General features: G+C 34.5%; 1 protein-coding gene across 1 annotated transcript in view; it reads left to right on the top strand.

Annotated features, from left to right (window-relative positions):
- Positions 1-13,186, top strand: part of PCDH15 (protocadherin related 15) — a gene marked incomplete at its 5' end in the record, with an annotated part of 518,446 nt that overhangs the window by 364,274 nt on the left and 140,986 nt on the right. The window contains 2 exon segments of the mRNA XM_019629964.1: positions 1,397-1,621; positions 11,982-12,098. Coding sequence (XP_019485509.1) covers positions 1,397-1,621; positions 11,982-12,098 — 342 coding nt within the window.

Raw genomic sequence — 13,186 nt, 5'->3', positions numbered from 1 at the left:
ACAAGTAAAGCGGTAATTAAAATAGAGGCCTCCAATATAAGGGGCCTCAAAGATCACAGGGAGAGCTCTTAACATAATCTGTAGGACAAAGAGAATGCTTCCTGGAGAAAGTTGCTTTCAAAATTGTCAACTGAGAAGTAAGTCAGAGTTATTTAAGCAAAGAGGAAGACAGATTATTCAAGGTAGTGGAAAGAACCCACTGAAAACCCTGGAGAAGGGGAGAGAGTTAGGGAGGCCGGGCAATGTGTGGGTCCTTCTCACCATCTTAGAGAGACTGGAGTTAATCTCAAATGTATTGAAAAACAAGCAGGATGTCAGGTAGGGAAATGACCTAGTAAAATCTATGCTTTAGCATGATCTTTCCAATTGTGATGTTGATAACTGATTAAAGGGAGCCAAGACTGAAAGTCCATGTAGGTCTTTGCATTACTGCATGTGCATTCTGACAAGCTCTTATCTTCTCCCTTCCATACTTGCTGCATTCCATTTCCTCTACCAGAGTGCTTTTGCCAATCTCTACTGCTAAATGAAATAGTCATCCTACAAGACTTGCATAAAAACCTGTCCTTTCATCTAAAACATTACGTCACTCCCAATTCTGAACACTTTTCAGCTGACATCTCTCTCCTTTTTTTTCCTTCTAGTTTGGTATCTGTGTTTATTTCTTTGAGAAAGTAACCTGGAGGGCAGAAGTTGCAGATTGATTCATCTTGTACATTTTTATAGCACCTCACACATAATAACTACTCAATACATATTAGTTATATGAACAGAGTTATAATAGAGTGATCTCTACAAGTGGGATCTGTACAAATAGGACATTTACAAAGGATCCTTGTGAGATGAATTCATTATTTATATTTTCTTAGTTTTCTTATAGTGCTTTAATAATCTATTGTGTTTATGGACATTGCTCAATAAAATTCATTTTTATTTAAAAGATTCTAATTGAAGGCTATAGAGTCAGCAGGAAATAATAAAATAATTTATGACTATTTCTTTACTGTGGTATGATTCTTTTAATTAGCAATTTTTTTCAGGCAAAATAAGTTTAGTAATAAGCTCTATAAGGACAAAATCTTGGTCTCTATATCTAATTATCTATCATCTATCTATCTATATATTTATCATGTACCTATGTATATATGTATGTATGTATGTATGTATGTATGTATGTATGTATCTATCTATCTATCTATCTATCTATTTCTCTATATCTCCTCATCCCTCTCTCTGGTAAATTACTTTAAAAAAGTGCATTTCTCTGTAACATGTTTTTTGCTTATCATTAAGTGCATGCTTTCTTAAGCACTGACATATGACTTTCATCAGTCCTGCATTTCTCTACTTTGGTAATGTCACAGATATAACCGTTCTTCTGCTTAACTTGTTACAGGCCACAGATGTTGACCTTGGAGCAAATGTGTCTTATCGGATAAGAAGCCCAGAAGTGAAGCACCTCTTTGCAATACATCCATTTACTGGAGTACTTTCCCTTTTAAGGAGTTTGGACTATGAGTCATTTCCAGACCAGGAAGCCACTATCACTTTTCTGGTGGAGGCCTTTGATATTTATGGAACAATGCCACCCGGTATCGCTACTGTCACAGTGATTGTCAAGGTAAGGAATACAGATGAGTTATGGTTGCCTACTTTGCACTTTCTACATGTAGCTTCTGTTTTTTATACTATAACTATAATATGTAGGGCAACAATTCATAATAATACAGTGGTACCAGACCCAGAACATAGGTATTTGAATGTGAAATATTTATGAAGACTTGAGAAATAATGATACTGTTTAACAAAAAAAATAAATTTGAAGGACACACTAAAAATTAATTCAAACACTGTGGCTGCCAGGGTCTACCATTAGCTCTGCGATTTGACCAAATCATAATTTCTCCAGACTACAGTTTAGTTCAAATTCCACAGCACCAAGGGTAGTAACTCCATCCAAACCCTTCAATTAAAAAAAAAATTTAAAAAGAATAAAATGACTGAAAGATTAGTGTGCTAAGCCCCCAGAACTAATAACGCTTAGTTTAGTTTGGAATCCAAGATTCTGGAATGAAATACGCTTTGTAATTATATTAAATTGGGATTAAGTTCTGGGTCACCCATTTCAAGTTCTACAACTTTGGGGGGACCTCTCTAGATTTGTTATTCATTATAATACCCTGTGGCAGATGATTTCCTGAAAGAGCATGGCTTCTTCAACATTTGGGTTTCCAGTGAGTTTTATGGTGCACCTCTAAAAGAAAACATGAGAAAACATTCATCAGTTCTCAAATATTAGTGTATATCAAGGTCACCTGAGCTGCATACTAAACTTGCAAATGTCTCTGCTCATTCTCAAAGGAGCACCTTTCCTCTGGGGAGCACATCACACATGCATTTCTACCATGCATTTCTGCCTAGAGCAAGAGCAAGTTAGGTTCTGGGGATGACTCCAATTCTTTAAAGGTGCTTTCAGTACAGGGCTCAATGTACACAACATTGAAGATACACAAGGCCATAGACACCTTTTCTACAATGCTTATTTTTATAGGTCACTGCAATGTGTAAACGATGATAGAATCATTACTTTTCTTGAGTTTTTGTTAGGTGGTAAACTCATAACATAACTCATAATGAAAAATGCTATTAGTTTGCTAGGCAATAAAATATCCATGTGAAAACACAAAAGATTGTTAAAGATTAAACCAATATATAATTTGCATAACTGTATTTATCATGTAGGCAAATGCTTTAGTGCTCTTAACTGTAAGATCTTTGGGTTTGTTTTTGCTGGTTATTTGTTTTGTTTGTTTGTTTGTTTGTTTGTTTGTTTGTTTGTTTTAAAGATAGCCTTGCAATCAGAGTGGGACACAGGGATTAGTCCACTATGTTTTCTTTACACTTGACTGAGACTTATCTGCCGGTGCAAACATGATGCCATTTCTTCCCTAGACTCCTGCTGTCTCCCCTAAACTGCTCTGGGAAAGGGAACAAAAGTCCCTTCCATTCTCAGATGCATTAAAACTGTCTGGAGAGTTTTATAAGGGTCTCAATTCCTTCTTTCTCTGGGGTCCACAATGACTGTCTACCTACTTCTTCCATTTTGTGTCTCTCTATTTTAAGAAATGTATTTATTTCTAGTGAAAATAGTGAGAATTGTATAATATCTGTTTCAGAGATTTAAAATTTTATTCAGCATCAATTTCTGTTCGGGAATAGGACTTTGAACAATCAAAATCTTTGCTTGTGTCCCCTGCTTTTCTGTCTGCATCTCTCTTTCCTAAAACAATGATTTTAGATGCCTCGTAGCCTGGGGAAGGATCAAGCGACACCGCGAAATCACTGAGGGCCTAAGGGGCTTAAATTCATATTTTGAAATACTATGTTGCCATGCTATTGTAGTATGACTTTTAGAAATTGAGAAATCTGCTTACAGAAACATTTTGGGGCATGATAATATTGGTATTGGCATGATAGGTGAAGAGATGAAAGGCCGAAATGAGACTGATCTAAACGAACTAACTATAGCAAATAACTTCTAGACCAGATGAAAAATTCAGGCCATCTTACCTCAGCATTGCCTTGCCAGCCATGTGATTCGTTGGAGTTGAACACTAAAATGATTTAAAGTAGAAAAATGGTCCATTAATTAATGGTTTTAGACAATAAGGGAAAAAAAGACTGGCCACTAATGACCTTCCCCATGTGCTTCCAAGATCCAAAGATGGATTCTCAAATATATATATATTCTCAAATATATATATTCTCAAAAATATATATAGCCTTCTCTCTCAGAATGGATGTGTTTGATAATAGAAAAGTTATAAACCCTCATAGACTCTGACTTGCCTGCTTGGATTTTGTTTTGTTTTTTTTTGGCTTGGACTTTTTTTGATAGAAGTCATTGGAGTCAAATTGAGTCCAAACATGTTATCTAAAGGAGCAAGATGTGCACTACATAAACCTCATTTTTTGTCTGGGACTCAAGTCTCTTAAAATGTATTCCCTGTTCCCTTACCACCCCCTTTATTTTACTATCGGGGTGAAACTCAAGGCTTCTACACCAGCATGTGGGAAGGAGTTGCTCATTGATGGGTTATTTCTTCATCATAAATAGCAGAGTGTTGATCTAATTTTGTTGACACAGTTGATTTATCTTATTTAGAGAATTCAAACCATTCTATTAGTCAAGTGTTCCTGGCCTATAGAAAGTTATTTCTGATTTATTGTAAAGTTAAAACATAATCAATATTTAATTCTAGATAGTTTCTTTTTTTTATTAGTTTCACGTGTACAAAACAATATAATAGCTAGACATTTACATCCCTCCCAAAGTGATAGCCCCCCCCCCCAATCTACTATCCCTCTGATATTGTATATGGCTGTTACAATACCAATACTGTTTTTTTTTTCTTTTTCAAGTGATGTAAACATAATAAAATTTGTAGAATATTTTCTCAAATGCAGGCTAATGCTAAATTTTCTTTCTCTTGATCACTCAGGTTAAGACTATCACAAAGAAAACTTTAAAGTGTTCTTGTATACTATTGGGGCCATTAAAAATAAGACATTTGTTTGTTTTGAGAAGAAAATTGAATGCAATTCTCATTTCTCCACATATGTAGATGTTTCCTAAGCTTGCAAATTTTCTGCTATTGGTCTGTTCACTTGCAGTACTGACAAGCTGTTTTGCTGATAACATAATTGCATGGTATTTGCTAAGAAATATTTCTACTGAAACAGTCACCACAGGAAAAGCAACTTGAAGATCTCTCTTTGAAAATAAGAAAAAATATATAATTTCTTTTGTAAAGGAGAAAAAAGAAATATCAGTTGCTTAATATCTAGTCTATCAAACTCATTTAAAATTAGAGTAAGAATGTGGAAATTGAAGTAAATTTTGGAAAGAAAAATATTTTTACAGTAGGAAGAAAATAAAATTTTATGACAGACATGTTCAAACAGCTTTCTTAGTGTCAAATTTTAAGGATCCAAAGCAAAACCAATGATGATCATAAAAATAATGTGTTTTTGTTGCAAAGTTTCTTGTAAGACAATGAAACAAGGCTTTTTTTCATTGTATATTAATTGAATATCTATTATTGAATCTATGGTAATAAATTTCATGATATATGTAAATCTCTAGAAAATAAAATAAATCTGTGAACAGTTTAAAAATGTAAAATCTTGAGAAAAATATGCCCTTACAAGATGAGTTGTAATATATAATACAAAAACTACACAGACCTTTTGGTCTGTTTCCTATAGTAAGCCAAAAGCTGAACAGACGCCAGAAAAGTTGAAATGTGTTTATAGATATATAATAGTGGACAGCATTAAAAATAGTGTAAAGGACTTATCTAAGATAAAAAGATGACAAGTCCTTTTGCTTATTGTAATTTTCGAATGGCTGCATATGAGTAGGAGAAAGAGTGAGAGAGACACGTCTGTGAAGGAAGGAACGGTCTCACCCCTGGCTGTGTTTGCCTGTCTCTGAGGGTGAAGATGTGGGAATAGGCAGACCTAGGTGGAAGCATTAGAAGTGAAAGACTATCCGTAAGAGCCAAGATTGGCGGGAATTACGGAGAGTCTTGGAAGATGGAGCTCGCATTTTCATCTTTCAGAAGCGTATCCTTTTCCAGGAATAAAAGTAATATTCATACCCCCAAAGAATGTGGAAAGAGGCTTTGCTAGCCTTTCTAGATAGAAACTCAGTGTCCAGTAGGAAGGTGGCATTTGCCAAGCCATGGAAATGTGGTCGGTGGTAATGTGTCACTAATGCTCCATGGTGACAGTATTCGTAGAGTCCTGGGTTTGATTTGGTCAGAGGAGCTGTGGTTTGACTTGGAGGTAGTCCAGGAATCAAGCAAATAAGAAACTGGACATTTATTTCAATATTTCCAGCATATTTCCTCCAGCTCGTAAGAGTATGGTCTGAAAGATTGATCATTATTTTTTACAACTTGCTGATTTTTCCCTTGGAATTGGTTAAACTGGGAAACAAAAACAAGCAAAAACACTCATTTTGAACTAACGTCTTCAAATGTTTCTCTCTGTTCTACACTGTGCTGTTATGTTCTTAGGACTGTATTTTTTTCCCAATATGTTTACCACAAAGCTTAAAGAATGTGAGGGCATCAGTGAGGGCATGTCATGGGGCTAAGTCAGCTAGTTTCTTAAAGCTTCTGCATATTCTGTTAAACTAGAGTTTTACAGCTAAGATGTAACGTATTTCCTCTAAAGAACCAAACTAGAGGAAACAAATAAAAGTGTATATGCCCAGAATTAAAAATGGTATTTGATAACCAGTAATAATTCATATTCGATGGGTCTCTCTCATGGCTCCTCAAGTATCGCACAATGATATCTGGGAGTACCAAGAAATGTCTTGTGTATGTGATTAATTTATTTTACAGCTGCAGTGATTGTCACATTTTCCCCCACCAGCCATGGTAAATGAGACCAGACTTGTTCCTGCCACCAGTCTCCAAATTGAACTGCCTCCCAGTGGGGACCCTAGATGCTGATAAGCCTTGTTGATACCAGCTACTGCTAGGCACTGCCATCATTCCCCAATCCCATCATTAATGTAGCTACTATCTTCACCCTGATAAATTGGTGGTCACATATTGGAGACACTGTATATACATTGGAATCCTCAATATATGCTCTGAAAACTTAAACTCACCAAAGTTATGCAGTATTCCAAACAGTATTAGTTTGTACCTTCATTAGCTTCAGGGTCTCTCAAAGATAGAATTTATACAACACTAGCTCCTAACAGTGTTTCATATACAATGAATTTCAGAGACAAATGGATATGGAAATAAACTGAGCTATACAAATGTAAACAGACCTCTACACTGTAGGCCTTCATATAGGAGCCTTTAATATACTAGTGTATACTGTGAATCTCGAGAAAATAAAATGTGGACTGTCAGATATTCCACAATTGATCATGGGATTCTTTTTGTTTATAAAGCTTTTTGATAGAATTGATTTTTCAAAGAATGCAATTTGGAAAAGAAAATACATATATATTAGGTTTTAGTGAAAATAACTATTTCTAAGGTTAAATATTGAATAAGTTGTTTTAAGATACAAATATGACTGCTACAACTCTCTTTTTAATCAAATAAACAAAAACAGCTTTATGAATATTTGTAAAATTTATCTTTAGGGGAATAGATTAGCATTATTAAATGTTCAGAAGCTCACCAGTCCAGCAAAATAAAAGTATAGTAGCTAATAGGAATAATTTTTTTAAATGTAAAATATTTTCGGAAAGAGCTATTTTAAAATTTATGTGTGGATTTTCTAATGAAAATCCTACTCAAGCCATCTTACATAGAAGCTTCTGATAACTTTGCCAATTCTCTTTTTCTCACCTGCAATGTTGAAATGCTTTTAGGGTCTGATATACTAGAATTAAATCATAGCTCTATCCTTTATTAGCTGCATAACTATGAGCAACTTAATCTCTCTAAGCTTCAGGTTTTTTATATATTTAAAATAAGAATAATAATAAAAAGCTAACATATTTAAGCAAGTTAATTAAAATGATAAATTTAACACTCCTCACATATGCCTGATATATAGTAAAAATAAACCACGCATGTGCACACACAGGCACACACACACAAATGTTATGCACTTTGGAAAAAATCTGAAATAGGCTGATATTGTGAGAATCTTCTCTGAGATGCTAGCTCATAATATAGACTTATTCTCCCAATTGACCATAGTGTCACAGTCTGAAAAATAATTCCCTAAAAAAATCAACTCCTTTTCCCCACATTACCATTCCACTACAGGAAAACTAGATGGGAATGCAATTCTGTATTAAATCAGTGGGCTTGTCAATACTGCATAGTGTTATCTTCCTCTAATTTAACTATCAATTTGGAAACACTGTTTTACCTGCCACAGTGCATGAGTGAGGGGGCAGTTGCTAAGATAACTGAAATGCATCCTGTGTTAAATTTAGTTAACTCAACTCCCTGCTATGTACTCTCTTCATATCTTTGTACATCCTCTTTCATAACATGTGTTACATTTGACGTTACTTATTTTTCTTTCCACACTAAACTATAACCTTGGTACTAGCAGGCACTATGCCTTTCTTGGTGGTAACCATCTCAGCAACTAAAGGACTGCATAATGCCCAGTAGGAGTGCCATCAGTGTTTGTGACACTGAGACTCTTAGTGTACATTTTGCTACTTGGGACAAAGCATAACTTTGATCACCTCTAAACTGGGGTACGCTATCTCCCCTCCCCTGCCCCCCCCAAAAAAAATCAAGAATAACTCTAATCTCAGAAATAAATAAAACAAAAACAAACCTAGGCAACTAAGAAAGGAGCTTGCAGTATAGGATTTGATTTTTTTTAAGTTGATATAACTTTATGATTATAATTTGTATTTAAGAGAGCCTCATGCAAAACAGAAAAACAAAGATTTGTTTGGCTGGAGATGGGGCGTTTTTGACACTATGTGCAGAACCATAAGAGGAGGGAGAGAAGGTCAGAAAAGACAAAAAGACAAGCAGAGAAACCAAAAGGGAACATACAGCAGAAGGCTGACAATATGAGAAACAGCAATGGGACAGCAAACAGAGGGTGTCTGACAGTGGAAAAGAGAACTGGTAACAGGCAGAGGAGAAATCAACTGAGTAGTCAGTCTGTCAAGGAAGAAAAGGTTATCAGCACCATAGCCTTAAGGGATTCGGGAGGGCAGGGTGGCTGAACCATTCTCTGTGAATGGTAGTGCTAACCTAGGCAGTCCTACAGTAGTAACGGAGGCCATTCCCCCCTCTGGCACGCGGCATCTGTGTCTCCTCATAGAGCACGCGTGAGAGTTTAAGACGAAAAGGCCAGCATTCTCTATAATTCTAACATTTTAAAAATAATTCTATCATTTTTAAAAAGATAATCAGAGTATAACCAGTTATTACATTTTTATCAGGAAAAAAGGTCTTTTAACCAGCACAGTTTTTACTAATGATTCAAAAAAATATATATGTCATCTCTCTCTTAACTTTTCATGGAAAACCTGTCATTAATTTGTAATCTCACCAGCAAATTCCTATTTTCTAGGTATGCTTATTAAAAAAAAAAAAAAAGGTTCCTTAAAACTACTCCATGGTCTGCCAAAGCAGAAATTGTTTCCATGATTACTTGAGGCTCTAATTTAGAAAATAAATCAATGAAACACATTTTTCTTTTCTCGCAGCTAACTGTACCTTCAGGTGAGGTTTTATTTGCTTGATATATGGGACCAATTTTATAAGTGCAACTTTTTTTTTTAAGAAGAGCATGGTGGTGCTCCAGTTGAGAACCATGGTAACATTCAGAGTACACTTTAGAAACATGAAAACTAATTTTTGTTCAGACCAACAGATATATAACAACAGAAAGCAAACTATAAAGGGTCTTAGTGGTAAAAACTATGAACCGGAGGACAGAAAATTAAATATTTCTTTTTTCCAATGCTACCCTCTAGTGGAATAATAGGCAACAGAAAGGGGGTTATGTTTGGTGAGGAGTTTATCCTTAATTTTCTGTATAAGAAAACATTTATAGAATTTTCTTCAGACACCCCTGGAGCATAAATATGTGGAACTATTGATTATACTCAATGGCATTACATTTCAGTAAATTTTCTCATCTGAAATAATGCATTGTGCAAGAACTATGTGCAATTGGCTGCACATCTTAGGCTCAATAAAAGATTTTTAACCCCAATAGGTATGCAATGTACCATGTGAAGAAATAGCGCTACAATAATTATATCGATTGATTCTTCATCCTGTCAGTGGCAAGGAAACTGAAAGGAAGGATACCAATCCTTTAGTTGTCTTCAGTTCTTTACAGCCTTAGGTTTGTGTCTAATTAGTTTGTAAGGTCAGATTATAAAATGTCCACTGCACATTCAGTTAGAAGGTGAATCAAGTAAATACTTTCTCAGAAAAAAATAGGTCACTGTAGTCAGCACTGTTATCGGCTGTATTGACTTTAGTAAAAAACATCAGGTATCTTTTTTTTTTTTCCCTGAAGAATCAAAGTATCCAAAAAGTACCTCCTTATAGCATTAAGGTTTTAAATGTCCCCTACAGGGAAGAAAAAAAAGAAAGAAAGAAAAGAAAAGAAAATTTGTGGAAACACATTGAGTTTATGTGACTTTGGAAACTCAGGTACAGAAAACTTGCAAATGCTAGACTCGTTCTTTTCTAACCTCCAGGAGTTAAAATTTAGGAGTACAAGAGGATTTCCACCCTTTTTAGTTACAGTATTCACTCATTAAAATAATTGGCACTCTTGAAAAGAGAAGGAGAAAGTGTGCATGCAAATGTTTTATATAGTTACCCAGACTCAACTTCAATGCCCAACTCTGTCTTCATTAGAGACAACCAGTGCTTCCTGGGTTCATTTACTTGTTCAGATTCTACAGTTCATAATTTACAAAGGAACTCTTCTTTTTTTATGGAAGAGGTTGTGAATACTTTTATGTCCAAACAGAGGAAATAATTTTTTTTCCATTTTCCCTTCAGGTCCAAGCCTTCCAATTTTTTATTAGAGTCTGCAGGTTTTTTCATATTCACAACTCAGAAATCAACTCTATTGCAAACATAAAACAAGCTCTATTTGATTATAATAGATAATTACCCTGACCTCTTTGCAAAAAGGGGTGTTTATAATTAGTGTGCTTCCAATATACATTGTACAGGAAAATTGTGTTAGATCAAATATCAAAGACTATGTAGAATAATTTTCTTATTTCATTTTTAATAGCAAGTGAAGAAAGGATGATGTAGAGAGTAAGATAATTAAAAAAATTAACTTTGGGCTCAAAGAGGTTTGACCCAGATTACCCAAAACAATGCAAGGTGTAATGATTGTTTTAAAATAAATAAATTTTAAAAATATAAATCAGCCATGTTAATAAGCATTGCTTTTGAGGGGAAAAATAATATTTAATTCTCCATAAAAGATAAAATGGTTGAGGAAAAAAAAATGATCTTGCTCTCAGGGGACCATGTTTATCAGTTTGGCTCTGCAAAATAAGTAGTTTAATTTAGTCAAAGTACCTAACCTATCTGTGCAGTTAGCACCCTTAACTGCCAAATAGCAGTAAAGTGACATGAAGATAGGGGCATCTTTTCCTTGAGTCACCACAGTATCCGCAGTGCCTAGCACTGGGTTATAAAAGTCAGAAAAAAACTTGATAAATATTTGTTTAATGAGTGACACTAAATAAATAAAAATGCATTTATGTCATTGAATTCTGAAAATAAGCAAGACACATATAAATTACTTTGAGAAAAGTCCTTAGTAATCATCATTGCTTTCTGTCTATAAGAACATCTACTCCTATCTGTCATTATTGTAGTGTGCTGTAGGGAAAACATCCTTTAATCGTTTTACATTTGTAAAAATGTAAGATGGCATCAAAGAATACTTCACACTTTTCATGTGCAATGTTCTAAGCATATCATTGTGCTAAGTATATAAAAAATTTGAAGTTACAACAGAGACATTAAATTGCTTTTTTAAAAAGCAACAACAAAGCAAGCATAAAACGCCATCTTCTACACTTGTCTCATAGAAGGACACTTTTTATAAATTTTTTTCTTACTTGTTTTCAAAGTTCAGTAATATATCATTCCAATAGAAGTACCTTTCAAGGAAATTTCAAGCATCACTCCAGTTTCTAAAAGGTGTACTTGGTGGTGGTGGGAATGGGTGGCACGCTGTTTCCTCTAGTGGAATGGCCTTCTGTTGATATCACACACATTAATATAGTACAGGAACTCGAGTGATTTACTCCGAGGTGCCATTCTGAAGTGAGAGTAACGGAACTGAAAGGATGGAAGGTTGGCAGGGTTAAATGGGTTGTATGATATGAAGAGATGGAGCTGGTCCAGGAACTGTACCTACCCCGGTTTCAACTCAAGCACTGAACTCTTAATTGTGTTTTACAGGATATGAATGATTATCCTCCAGTATTTAGTAAACGGCTCTACAGAGGGATAGTGGCTCCAGATGCTGCCAAGGGTACACCGATCACAACCGTCTATGCTGAAGACGCAGACCCTCCCGTAAGTAGATGGCCTTGATTAATGCTCTGCAGTGCAGTGAGGAAAACTATTAACACACCTCAATGAATGGCCCAGTTCCCAAGATAGCACAGGTGGTTTCTGAGCTTCGCTCTGTTCATTCCCATACGTTTTATGTACACTTGCCTGTTGAACCACAGGTACAGATCATATTTCAAATGATTATTATTGAATTTAGACAATTAGGGGCATGCTTTTAGTGTTATAAGACTTCGAAATGTACTGTTTACCAATTTATCTAGTACTAATGATAAATATAGGGAGACAGAATTATCTACATTTGGAATCAGTATTATTTGAATTCTTTATTTCGAAAGTTATAAGCTTACTTTAGTCAAGATAGGTTTTATCCTTATGAAATTTTTGTTTTAGGCATATGTGGCTATTTTGTTATCAAACTCTAAATCAACAAATGGCATAATACTTATATTGAATGTGTTAATTTTGGTAAACTAAAATCTTAATATTTCTTTTAGAACATATTTAATCGATGCTTTTATTCTCCACACTTTTACCTCTTTTGAGATATCCCAATTGCCTTTCAAGATTTAGGGTTTTCAATTAAAATGTTATAGCAGAAGTGAGGCAAAATTTTCTTAATGTATTAAAAATAGCATATAGAAGTCATAGTAGCTATATAAAAATGCGTTTTATAAATAACTTGAATACTTTATAAATATTAATTATGTATTCTCATAATAGCCAAATGATAAACATTTACATTTTTTAGCTTGGAGTGAGCTCACACTATATGTCAGTGGCTGATATATTCTGGAAAAATCTTAAAAGCATTAAATAAACCGCTTTAGCAAAGTAAGAAAATAGAAAAATAACTGAATTTTATAGTGATTAAAGAGTTCTGTTTCATATTGCTAATATAAATCATATCTATGTAATGCTATTTATTTAATGGAAGCTGAATAACATAACATTATTTTATGTTATAAAAGTCATAACATTTTTTAGCTTCCCTTGTGACAAGCCATATACAGTCTTTTGTGACTAAAGGTCTTAAAAATAATAATGTTAACATGAAAGCAATGACCTTTCACTCAGAAGCTCCTTTGCTT

This window comes from Hipposideros armiger, unplaced genomic scaffold (genome assembly GCF_001890085.2).
Source record: "Hipposideros armiger isolate ML-2016 unplaced genomic scaffold, ASM189008v1 scaffold_876, whole genome shotgun sequence".
In the NCBI taxonomy this organism is placed as follows: Eukaryota; Metazoa; Chordata; class Mammalia; order Chiroptera; family Hipposideridae; genus Hipposideros; species Hipposideros armiger.
The sequence above is the reverse complement of the archived record's forward strand: the minus strand, read 5'-3'. Positions and strand labels throughout refer to the sequence as shown.